At 37.7% G+C, this 13,493-nt stretch overlaps 1 protein-coding gene across 2 annotated transcripts; it reads left to right on the forward strand.

Moving 5' to 3' along the window:
- Positions 1-1,730: 1,730 nt before the first annotated feature.
- On the forward strand, positions 1,731-12,943 carry LOC139966430 (biogenesis of lysosome-related organelles complex 1 subunit 6-like). 2 transcript variants are annotated; one of them, XM_071969412.1, is made up of 6 exons: positions 1,731-1,873; positions 5,942-6,478; positions 7,274-7,424; positions 7,836-7,923; positions 9,181-9,267; positions 10,214-12,943. In XM_071969412.1, the coding sequence occupies exons 2-6, from the start codon at positions 6,328-6,330 to the stop codon at positions 10,349-10,351; spliced, it is 615 nt and encodes a 204-aa protein (XP_071825513.1). In that variant the 5' UTR covers positions 1,731-1,873; positions 5,942-6,327; the 3' UTR covers positions 10,352-12,943. The 2 variants fall into 2 exon arrangements, with proteins under 2 accessions (XP_071825513.1, XP_071825514.1); XM_071969413.1 differs by having other exon boundaries at positions 10,199-10,228.
- Positions 12,944-13,493: the final 550 nt, after the last annotated feature.

Raw genomic sequence — 13,493 nt, forward strand, 5'->3', positions numbered from 1 at the left:
GACAATGGCGCTACGGTAATTAGGTGAACATAGAGCCGTATATAGACAAATATATGGCTCTGAACAGGATCGTAAGTACGAAAGCCCATTAAAGCCAAGTTTATTTTGTTTGCCATAATGAGCTTCCGTACGTAAGTCTTCGCTTTACCGCCGCGGTGAACAATGGCAATTTGTTGGTCGCCGTATCCCCACTTTGTCTTCAACTTATGGTAATTTTACTTTGGTGGTACGAAGTTGGTCATAAAGTACTTTTTATTTCACTAAGAACTGCTTAAAGACACATTTATGATGCTTTCTGTGGGTTAGTGCTTATAATTCTAAATAAGACATCAAACTTCGAAACCCGTACGTGGTTCCTCTACTAATTTCAAGAATTTTAGACTAATTTAGTTGATATGGGAAAAGATTAAAGATTTTTGTTTTTTGTTATTGAATTAAATTAAATTAAATTACATTAAATGTCCCGTTATGTTAACAGATCCATACGATCACATCACATCATTTGTGCTGCAAGCGGCCCACCTCAATATCTGTCCTTAATTTCTCACCAAATTCCCATACAAGAATGGCTTATACCGTATCTTTATAGTATTTCAATCATATGTGACTCCATATAGAGACACATATCATATTTATGAGCATTAATCATACTTCTTTTGTAAACCATTGTTTTTGTGATTGGTAGTTAAATGTATTGTTCTTATTCAACCGCCGTGTAACCACTAGTTAACCTGGGTATTGTTCTCAATAAAAATCTGTATTATAGCGCTGAATGTATGAACAATAAAAAATGATCAGGCAAGTATAGGTTAAAAAATAGCTATGGTATTCTGTAAGAAGAGGATTTACGTGAATCAAAACAAAAGAAACTGATAAAGGAAAGAATACGGCACATAAGGCCTCGGAGTTAAAATGAAGGATTTAGCTTCTGCTGTCATTGAGTGGTGATGTAAAACTGTTTAAGGCTTGTAAGTAGCTATGGGGCTCAGACCTCCATCCCCATCACGGAGAAAGCTGCAACGTTATCATGCACATTTTTATTCACAAGAAAGGGACCAGAATTTTTTTAAATCAAATCAGCGATCTTTGTGAAGAACAACACCACAGACAGCTAAGATATGAAATCGTGCTCCGATTTGAAGATACCTTAGAAGTTTACAAGTCGTGTCTGGGAGTTGCCAGTTTGTAAATCTGTGATGTCATATAGTGCCACTAAGAAACATTTTCTTTGCTCTACGTTTGTCTTTTCATATTTGCAAGGTCGAATGTTAATAGTGTTGGCACTGAAACCATTTCCGTGATTAGTTGATAGTAAGAGGTTCCGTAGTTTAAAGTCAGCATCTGCAAAACCCAACTCCATTTACAGAAAATAAACAATGTAATAAATAAAGAAAGTGAAATCAGTAATTGAGGCACACGTGGCTCGATGATGTCATATTTAGACTTGATCAAGTCAAATCAGGTAACACCAAAGAACTATGGGTAACACTTAATCTGTGATATCTCCCAAATGGAATAAGACTTTGTTAGCTGTTAGAGAAAGTTCTACATGATGTCATATTTAAATTTGATGAAGTCTTGTTTTGGCCGTACGTGTCAAGTGACACTTACTCTGTGATTTTTCCCAAAATGAGTAAGAGTTTGTTAGCTCAGTATTTGTGGAAGTTTTACATGACTGTTATCTCCATGACGTAACCGATAAAGATAATCGGGTTTGTTTGCCGTTTAACTCATCAACGTACAGCCTAGTTGCCTGATTGGCGTTCCATTGTAGATAGGCCTAGGTAAACAAAGATTTTGTCTGTGTGCCTTGGGTAGCAAGGCCCAATCTCTTCACATAAAAATCAAGATCCCGGTTACAGTAGCGCTCCTGGTTAGTGGTCATAGATCAATGAGATTTAATTTCGGCCTAAGCCTAAACCACTTAGCATATGGAAGATAGGCCTACAGTATGCTAACGGACTAGCCAAGGCCTAAGTAATAGTGATACAGCTTCACACACTGATCAGTGACAACATTTGTACAGATAGAGATAGGCTAGGCCAAGCCTAGGTTCACTGCAACTGTACTGTAGTGCTGATCTAATACTCATAATGCACTGATACAGTGACACTCATAATAATAATAAACAATAAGTAAAGAACTAATGCGACTCATTTCAAAGCAACTATTGACACTGATGTTCTGATGGCCTATATTTCTGTAGGCATGGTACAAGTTTGCAATTAGCTGGGAATTGACTGACACAGTAACTGGATCAACTAGTGTAGTACTAGTAGCATGGTGACTTCGAAGTTCGGACACTTAAGACTTAAAACACCCCAAAACTAAATCTTCTGGTATAAATCACCGGAAAATAAACTTCATATGGTGGGAGAATTGTTTTATAGTACGATACACGGCCAAACTTTCTTTCCTGCAAACTGTTTTCACGTTGTATTCCAAGAAGATTCTTCGTGATTGTGGAACTGGTATTTCTTTGCTAGAGTATTGCGAAGTTCGGACACGCAACCCACAGTGTGGCGCTGGTGATAAAATTGGTGGCGCAGTTGCTTTTTCAGTAATTATAACTTCATATATCTCGGTCATTTTATTGACTAATATGTAAGTATTTTCTTGCACACGGGCCATTTTGGAGAGAAAATAACTGTAGCTTCGTACTTTTTGGTGAAATTTGGCTCTTAGGGTGTCCGAACTTCACAGTATGCCGAACTTTGCACTACTGACTATAGTAGTAGTACTAGCCTAGTTACAGTATGCTAGGCCAAGACTAGATTGAAATATTTTGTTTGAATGCCTGATTGGTCCAGCCTTATAATGTAATATCAAATTATAGGCTTAAGTTAGTAGCCTTAGGGTATTCTATGCAAAACAAAGCAACTAGGCCTTATCTGCTTGAACTGAGGTAGTTCTGTTGTTCGATGTAAAAGATATCATAGAGATATGCCTAGGGGGACCTAGGAATACATAACTTATATTCTGAGGCATATTAAGGCAACAGATTAGTTTTATAAGTACGTATGTTTATGTGCAAGGTTGTGCTTATAACTACTGTCAATGTTATTGTGTATTTGGGATGAGGGGTGAAAAGGGGTAAGGATTTACACCCCACCCCTGGATTTGGGGCTCATTCCTGGGTTGTTATCTCTCGTCATTTGGCTAAATAAGGGTTTCATCAGGAAAATTTATCGTATGATTGAGTAGCTAGGTACCCCTTTTTTAATCCACCATTGGGGAAATAAGCGCTTATGCATCCATTATTTGACTGAAGATCGATTAATTAAGTAAGACCACCGTAGATATTAAGACAAGGATCAGTATTTTGCAAAGTATCCAAGTTATGAGTAAACCAAAAAACTGCCTGACTTCTTGACTTAATCATATTGACCATTGCACTTCCAATATGAATTGATCATATATTCTTGATGGGCTCCAAGACGGGAAAGTCCTTTTTACAAGGTCCTTCCAACTTCAGCACAAAACAGGTGTACAAAAGTTCACAAAAATCAGAAATAAATGCTAACAGCACTGCACACCAATGATACACTGTACTGTACAACTCCAATAACCTCACAACCATGCAGTTCCTCATCATTAAGATTCCAATGATTGTCTAATTTTGCCTTGAAATCATTCAATAAAGTTGCAGAAACCTCAACCTCAGGTATAGAGTTCTATGTATTAACAACTCTCTATGCAAATATCTATGCATTCCGTAGATGTACTGTACTCAGTATACATCAGGTATGCAAGGGCGGCGGAACCGGGGGGGCACAGGGGGCACGTGCCCCCCCACTTTTCCTCAGGTTAAAAATGTGCCCTTTTTCTACATAAAAATTTAGGTGTCTCAAGTTAGCAAGAGGCCAAGGAACCAGAATGAACACTCGGGAAGGGCCGTTTTCGGCCATCTGAGGGGTTTGTAAAACCAAAAAATTTCTTCTACGCTCCGCGCCAACCGATGGTGGCGCTCCGCTCAGATAGTACGTGCATACAACTTTGCAAATCCTGGATATGCCCCTGACTTTTAATGAATTTCTGTGGGTCAAACTCAAAGCTATTTCGAATGGAAAAAAATTGTTAAAATATTAACAAGAAATAAACTCTAATTCGAAAGATTCCTACATTGGCAACTAGCATGATTTCACCTCATTTTGTCTCAAAAGAAAACTTGTTCCTTGTTTCCAAATTTGCACATTGGATATTGCAGTGCTAGTATGCATAGAGGGGGGGGGGGGGGGCGTTGATAGAGTAATGTGTATACGCAAATAAGATAATACAATAAAAGTTATGAAGGGTACTAAATATAAGGCTACATCAGTCCAATCGAATTTCTGCAAAGTGCCCTTTGATGTCGGTGCCCCCCCAGATTAAAAGTGCTTCCGCCGCCCTTGCAGGTATGCCTTCTGTCAATATATTTTTTGTTTTGAAAGACTAAATTTACACATTTCCAGTGGGAAATGAAGTTTCATGCTAGTTAAAATGGTAATTTGGCCAATTTTTTGGCTGTATTGCAAGATACAGTATCTACAGTATTTTTTTTGCTGCTACAAATTTAAAACGTCTTCCACTCGTATGTACATGATCTCTAACAGTTTTCAAGTGTTTTTCAAGTGTAATCACCTATCCTATCAAAATAGTCACTTTCACAATATGGTGTCATAAAATATTCATTTATCAGCCACATATTGTAGATTGTTATCATGTTGATTATGAAATCAAAACTTGAGCTTTTGTCAACACCTTGACATGCTTGTTGAGAAGAAAAAAAAGGAAGGCTTACTTCAGCATGACACTTAACCTATAGATCTTGTTTCTTTCTCCGTTGTGATTTTTTTATTTAAGGTATAATATTCCAATTTTTCTTTGCTTTGCTGTATTTGCACTTTATGTTCATGGTTTATAATAAAGACATCTTAACTGTTGATTCTTTTTGATACAAATTGAAGAAGTATGTACAGTATTCATGTGATGTTTTGTCTGAGTTATTGTGTACATAGATGAGAGGAGGGGAGTGGAGAGGGGGGGTGGGGTGAGGGGGAGACTATTCTACAATTTCACCTTGTATAGTTAGGAAGAATGCAGACTGCTTTCTTATTGTACAGTAATGTAGAATGCAGACTGCTTCTTCCTGTAGACTAGGGTTGTCCACCTACGGCCCGCAGGCCACAGTCCGGCCCACCGCAGGGTTGCGTCCGGCCCCCCAGAGATGCTCTACAGTGCGAAATTTAGCAGATTTATTGATAACAATTTGAAGCTATATAATCAATCATTCGAACTTTCTGGGTCCAAAAAACTGCATACAGGTCAGTTTGTGTGACACTCTCTCAGCGGAGGGGGGAGGGGTGGGGCGGCTGGACTTTATCCATCTGTTTTATCAGAAAGGAAAATAGATCAGTGCGCTCCGCGCGCAGTGCTCACATTTTGTTGCCTTGGGCTTCGGGCAAAAAATCGAAAAATCAAGCGTAGGGTTCATGCGGCCCCCTCCTTCATCATAATCATTCCATGTGGCCCTCCTCTGCAAAAGGTTGGACAACCCTGCTGTAGACAAACATTAGTATAAGAGACAACAACTATCAAACAAATGATAGCAGTAGGGGATGATCTAACATATATATATTATATTTATTACCCACACTAAGACTGACCTGCAGTAGGGTATGATTTTACATGTACATATTATATTTATTACCTACACTAGGACTGTTTGACTTTACTGTCTACCCAAATGAATTTTAAAGTTTGGAGAACTCTTTAACAAACTGCCTGGCAAATAAAAAAGCCTGTAGGTAGGTCATGTGCTTCATAGTTCATACAGTAGGCAGACTACAGATACTGTAAATGGTAGTTTTGGGATGAGTGTAACTACAAATAGTGATAGCTTAGAATTAATACAATCTGTGAAATAATAACTACCTTTCCTCTTTCAAATCTTTCTTTACAGATCCTAACATACTTTTCTTGCTCTCTGCTGCTGAGAAGGAGATTTTCATTGATCAATCCTGTTATAAAGGACAGTACAGTGATGGTACTCAGGAAGTGTGGAATATTCTTCATCTCTCAATAGAAGTGTCTAAAACTGCCACTGGACGTCCTTCTCTTAAAGGTCAAATGCATCGGTTCTAAATGTGAACAGAGCTATCAAACAGTACTTCTTTTGCTCTCCCGAGCGCTACATGATGAACAGGGGTTGCATTTGAAAGTTTTGTTTCTGCATGTAAAAGCTGATATTATGACAAAAAACACAAAACATAGTCAAAGCAGATTTAAAGTGAAGCCAAACGATGCAGTATACAATACATTCTGATTTATTCTGAGAAGACAACTAAGATGAATGAAGAGCTAATAGTCGAGTCAGTGAGAAAAGACGATTCAGAGGTAGGAGATGGAGGTATCACCAAAAAGGATGTCAACTATATATCTGAGAAAGATGACATCAGCCAACTGGGTCAACAAACAAACATGTCTGCCATTCAAGAAGGTGAGGACTAGCTATAGCACATGAAACAATTTGAGTCATAGATATGGATGATGTTAAAATATATTTGAAGGAAATCCAGAATTTAATGTTATTGGCCTACCTCTGAGTGGATATGTGTGTACTATGTTTGTGATTTGTTATTTCCTAGTCCAGTTATCAATTAATAAATTTTGATAGCTTCTCAACAATCAATGTTGCATTTGAACAGTTACAGTCATTTTGGGTCAGTCTGTTTGGCTTGGTGAAACACAAGAACTTTGCCAGAGAGCAGAAACTCATTTCTGTTGATAAGTTGATCAAATTGCCTGATTTGCTAAAGCTGAACCAATCTGAATGGATGATTAAGAAAAATTCCAACCCCAACGCCCACCACCTCAACACCCACTATCCCTAACCCTTCTCAATCCATGACCATTCTAGACCCCCCCCCCTCCATGACCATTCTTGACCTCCGTTCATGACTGCACTAGACCCCTGTCCATGACCATTTTAGACCTCTGTCCATGACCATTCTAAACCTCCGTCCATGACCATTCTAGACCTACGTCCATGACCGTTCTAGACCTCCATCCATGACCATTGCAGACTTCTTTCCATGACCATTGCAGACTTCTTTCCATGACCATTCTAGACCTCCATCCATGACTATTCTAGACCTCCATCCATGACCATTCTAGACCTCCGTCCATGCCCATCACCACAATGTTAACCTTTTGACTTCCTCTCCTGAAGTTGTAGCATCAAATGGGAACACCATCTTTGAGGACTAATTCATTCCTAATGATTCCTTTACAGAAAATGCCGGCAAGTCACCGACTTCACTGAAGAAATCAACAATGTTACCAACACCAGTCAGTGAAGAAACCATCACAACACTAAGCAGAGCTTTCATGCAGGCCTTTCAGCCTCATTTTGAGAATTCCAAAGAGTCCTTACATGAGCTGATGTGAGTATAAGGGTTCCAAAACAGATCATCAAATATTTCAAAATATGAAGAAAAAAATTATGAGGTGAAAGCCCACATCCTTTACAGCATGTTTTATTGAGAATATGTCATCTTGGGGGAGGTGAAGGGGGGGGGGGGGGTGGAAGAAGAGAGTAATTGACACCATCAATGACAGTTTGCTCTTCTTTACGACCTACTCAACCTGCAGTAGAGTATATTGTAAAGTATGAATTAATTTGATACATAGGTCTGCATTAGTGCAAGAACCTTACTGATCCCTCGAAGTCAAGAATGACCAAACTGAAATATTGCAGGGAATGTTACCGCTGAATGTTCTCGCGTAAATTGAGGGAACCACCTCTTTAAACCCATCGCTTTTCTGAGTCGGTTCGTTCTTTTAACCTTCCACAGACGCAATCAAGAACTCTTGTTGGACACGGTCCAGCAAGAAAATCAGAAATACGAAGAGAACCACATGTTAGAAGACGTAGATGAAACAGTAAGTGGCCTGTGTTCAATTTATTTTAATATATAGGAACATAGCTGTGAACGTTTCTTGTTGTACAGTAAAGCTTTCAGTAGCTCTCCACAGTGAATTTCTGTTTATATATATATATTGTAGTTTTATTTATAACCGTTTTATCAGTTGCAATGGTTGAAATAAAGTTGAATGAAATTAAAATGTTGAATGAGAAAAGGGTTGGTAATATCTTTGTGGATGGTCAGTCAGTGTTCCCCTCTACTGTCACATTCTTGTATTATACCAGTGCTCAGTTGAAGATGAAGGTGGGGGGACATTACAATCTAAGATACCTACAGCTGGGGGAACTGTGGGTTCAAGTCCTGGCTGGCTAAAGTAAGGATGTTATTTGTTATGCCGGAGAAATTCACAGCTTTCAAATCCAAATTGGTCTTCAAACTTAAAAAAGAAATCCGAATTGAGCTTAAAGTGTAAATATCCACCTGACATGAAGTAAAGTTAAAATAAAATAAAACTGTTAGCAAACTGCTTATCCACTAGAGAGCCTGTGTAGGAGAAAGTGTAAAAGTAAGTTGGCGTGACGTTTCGATCCTAGCAGGATCTTCTTCAGAGGCTAAAGAAGAAGATCCGGCTAAAGAAGAAGATTCGCCTTTGAAGAAGATCCTGCTAGGATCGAAACGTCAAGCCAACTTACTTTTACACATGAAGTAAAATTAACAGCCATTCGCCTTCTCAAACACCCCGATGTAAATTAATTGCCGTCCTTCCAGTTGGACATTCTTGTAGTAACTAGGTATCCTAACCAGTTTGGAGTCAAGTGGCAATATTAAATTAACACAGGTTTTGTGTTCAAGATTATTTGCCATAATTTGGATGGCTTTTGACCGTTAAAGGAATGAGTCGCCCTAATATGAAAAGGAATGAAGAAAACAGGGTACTGAGTCTCAATAGTGACAAGCATAAGAAATAAAGAAACACTGGAAGCACCACAAGGACACCACCACGTGACTTAAGATTCCTGCAGCCAGCATTTATTTCCTTGATGTCAAGTGGCATTATTTTACATGATAAGTTTCCCTAAAAGAAAATTTATGGCTTTTTTGCATCTTTGTACAAGTACAGACCTTTTGTTAGCTCCTTAATTAATTTCTTATACCAAAAGGTATTTAAATAGCAGAGATAAATTGATCATTTATGAGTCGTTTTGTTTCCTTCTTGCAGCTGTAATCACTTTTATGTGTTTCACATCTTACTTTTGTCTGATCATGTTTGCAGATGAAGAAAGCCAGACTTTACCAAACGAAGCTTGTAAACATCCGTAAAGAAATGATTCACCTCCATGAGCGAGTGGGAAAGCTAAAGGTCAGTTTTATTTTGTGTGATGATGAACCTTCCATTGCCTGGCAGGGAACATTTCAATGGAAATTTGTTGGGTTGCAGTTTGCTGTGGTACTGGGGTTGTAGCTTTTGGATTTTCTGACCAAACCCATTTAATATTCACAAAATAATGGATAACCCTTTGTAAAGGTTCTAACAACCATTTAGCAACTCGTAATATGGAGTTTCAAGTTTTTAAGTTCAGTAGAGAAAAATATTGTTTCCCATAAATTTAATGTTATGTTTTTGTACTTTTTGGGGAATGAAAGTAGCAGATTATGTTCTACGTCATCTCATAATTATTTTTATAACCTGATGTTACCAATGATATGGCCTTAAAGCAGTTTATTAATTTACAATGTTTCTGCTATAAGAATTCAAGGCATTTTCCCTATTGATAAAGAATTTTCCTTAAAATTTTGCTAATGGTGAAAAGATAATCTACCTGACAGCATAACCGATTACTTAAAGCAGGAACGAGACCTTAACTTAGCTCCAGGAATCGTGCTAAGACGAGTTAACAGTGTTTGCACTTAGCGGTTATCAAGCAAAATGCTACCCACTATGTTAAATGAGAGGAAGCTTATAGAATAAGAGAAGAAAGGGCTACACACAAATTATCATCATTTTGGGGACAAAAGTATTCTCCTTGGGTATTGAAGGATATAGAAGCACACCCAACTATCACATATGGCTTGTATGATAGAGATCTTGTAGATGAACAACTGCCTACATATCTAAGGAAAATCTTGTTCTGCTTGCCGGGCGGGATCAGAGTTCAAATGGGGCAGAGTTTCTGGGGCAGCCGGACACTGAGAAACCCTATGGTAAAGAAATCGTACAGACATTTTCCTGTGTCGTCCTGTTACCGTGGGATTGATGTGCCTCTCGCAATTCGATTTTGCAACAATTGCAGTTTCTTTCTTCATAGAAAAGAGCCCTAAAGCTTCAGAACCAAAGAATGAAGGAGAACCTGCACCGAGAGCAACAGAAAGAGCGTGAATACGAGGAAGACAGGTTACTGAAGGCCAGACCAGCTTCAAGTCAACCGGGTCAACCCCCACCATGACTGATGATGATGGCAAAGACAACAGAGAAAGGATAGTGCAAGACCTGAAAAAAGGCAGAACCAAATGTCTGTAACTAATTTCAGCAGAACAGCCTGCTCACTGTTAACTTCCTTCACTTGTGCATAGAACTAAAAGTGGTCGATGGTAAAAAAGTTAAAACTTGCTTCTAAGTGTATAAGAAGTTTGACATTGTTCTGTCTATAGCTTTCTATTACCAAATTGTAGATGATGTTAATATATAAATAGATATTGGTTTGGTTATTAGAAATGCCATGTTTTATGATGCCTTTGATAAATGAAGCTATTGACAGCCTTAACGAGTTACAGGTTAAAGTAAATACCCGATGAATGTTGCCATACATAGTATATAGTCTCTGTGCTGGCTGGGTTTTCTCAACAGCTGTATTAAGGTTTTCGAGTTATCATCACATTGATAATGACTTCGATGTTCTTCGTGATGTTAATATCTGTAAGACTAGAACCAGATTTTTTGATGGTCCTTAGAAAGTTACCAGTTTTTCTTTCAATGGCAAGTGGGGGTATCTTTGATAAATGTGACTTAATTTGTATAAATTGTGAATACTACTTTTTTTTGGCTGCTTGGTATAATAATGTAATATAATATATTGTTGACAATGTCAAAGCAGCTTTGTTTTTAATATGCCTTCACTGATACAATGTTATGTTATCAAACGACCGGATACAGCTGAAAGTGAGTAACAGACACACTGATAGATTTGCTTTCATGAGATTAATTTATCATTTAATTAATCATTTACCATTAGACGTATTAGTAAATATGACACATCATGATAACAGCGTAAAGTAGCTCATTTTATTTGACTGCAGACTACAGTAGCTCTACTAATACTGGCAAAACCTACACCATTCCTAATTTATGATCAATGAGTGACGTGACATTTTGTTATCAGCCGAAGTACCTCTTATTTGACAGACAACTCATTATTACACTTACCTTGCCATTGAATCTTCTAGAAGTTGCTTCACATCTTGAAATAATGAGGAATATTGCGATTTATGTTTGCTCTGGAGGTATGTTCTCTGCGGTGAAGAAATGATATATTGAATTTTTCTTTAAGAGAGATTTTTAGCAAATTTACAAATGAAGGCTAAAATGGCAGGGAATAAACACATTAAAACATTATTCAGTGTCATATATAGCAAAAATTGGTCAAATTGCTGAAGTGCAAAAGATGTTTAGCAGGGTTTTAAGAGACCAAAGTCCGAGCCTTCAGAAATGCTACATTAAATTTGAACACTAAATTATGTCCCGTTTATTATGTAAATATATGTACTTTGTTGGTAACTACACAGAAGATGCACTTAATTTGTAATTGTAATTTGTAATTTGTGTGTGTGCTATTTGATAAGAAATTAAGACAAAACTGCATAAGAAAAGTGTACAAAATGGTGCAATTTTATGTAATCAAGATAGTTATTGTCTGCAACTTTAGCTAAGAGATATTTGATGTGCCATAAACCTGTGTTTCATAAAACAACAAAAATGGGAATATATAAATTTTGATCAGCTGCATTCCATTTGTCACTGGGCATTAATTAATAATTTCCTAAATCGTTAATATTTGGTTGTAATCGCTATGATGTATACTGTTCATTTTGCATAGCCCAGTTTAAAACGCAAAAGTAAGTAACTTCACTAAACATCGCCTTTGAAGACGCTACAGTAGGTCTATTATCTACTCTTTGGTTAGTGACAGCCTTAAAATTTACTTTATATTTAGGACCCTCACCTCACTGCCAGCACCCTAAATGGAATGACAACCCTTAATTTACCAGCAAAATCTTGACTTAGACAGAAGCATGACTTTACTGACATGACCCAAATTTATTGGTAAGACCCTGACATCAGTGATAGGACCTTTTAATTTAAATGTGACACTCAACAATTGTATTTGAAGGGGGTGGGACTGGGTGAGGGCATAGACCTCGCCTCAATTGTCAGTTGGGGGATTTTGAAGGAAGGATTAGACTCCTTCAGGGTGCCGTTCTATCAAGGTTCATGCCCTGACCAAATTCAGTATATAGCGGTTTATCATACTTGTAACCCCCTCCTTTGCAAACCATTACCACAGGAAGTTTTTTGTAAGAGGTGTAGTGAATCGAATGATTAACTATGCATAACTTAGCGAAGTTAATCACAGGAAATGAAATGCACAGTTTAGCATCCAACTTGGTGTGAAATGTCTGTATATTTTGGTATCTTGTATTAATTGTTTCTACATATAGGACTGCAGTTTTCATATTTTCACACTTTGGTGTAACATTAAAATTGCAAATGAAAAATGTCAAGTATTTTGCACTTAAGTTTTGCACTTAAGTCAAGAAACAGTTCAAACTTGAATCTAATTTGTGGTCCATCATGGAATATCGCATTCTATTAAGAAAAGAGGTTTATTTACATTCACTTATCACATTTAAAAAACAAATTAGAAATGCTAAATAACGAGACATCGATTGAGCAGTTTGCCTTGATTGTTGAACATGTCTTTGGTTATACAGTATGTGCAAATCGGTCGTCATTTACAAGCATTAAAATTTGAAATTCACAATATGTTACCGTTGTGTCGTTTATTGTTTTGATGACTCCTAAAAGCTTGTATGACAGGTCATAAACAAGTTCACAAACATGGTATGCTGTCTTCACCTACATTCATCATGCACGCAAACTTCTACCCTTTCCATATCCGCCATGACAATGATGGTACAGGTCTTACTTAATTGTCAGTTGTCATCACAATAGAGGACAAGGTGTCAGCGGTGGGGCTGGTACAGGCGGATGTGCCATCAGTTTTGCGAAGACAACCTCAAAAGTGGCTCTTTTCATCATAACAAGGCAGTGACCTCTTTTGGTACCAAAAAGTACCCTCTTCTATTTTGTTAATTCAAAGTGCCCTTTCCTTATGGGAAAAGTGCCATTTCGTTGGGAAATTAAGAAGGGGTTAATAAGGGTTTGGTGTTGGAAATGACGAACAAGTGTGAATAAAATGTTCTCTGTAGCAAAATTAAAGGTACAGAAAATGTAGAGTCCATGTTGGTAGGTTTTGAGTTATCTTTGTGGTTTGCCGTCAAATCAAAGGCCCCCTGCCTTCGCAGTTAGTG

The sequence above is a fragment of the Apostichopus japonicus genome, chromosome 4, assembly GCF_037975245.1.
Source record: "Apostichopus japonicus isolate 1M-3 chromosome 4, ASM3797524v1, whole genome shotgun sequence".
Taxonomy (NCBI): Eukaryota; Metazoa; Echinodermata; class Holothuroidea; order Aspidochirotida; family Stichopodidae; genus Apostichopus; species Apostichopus japonicus.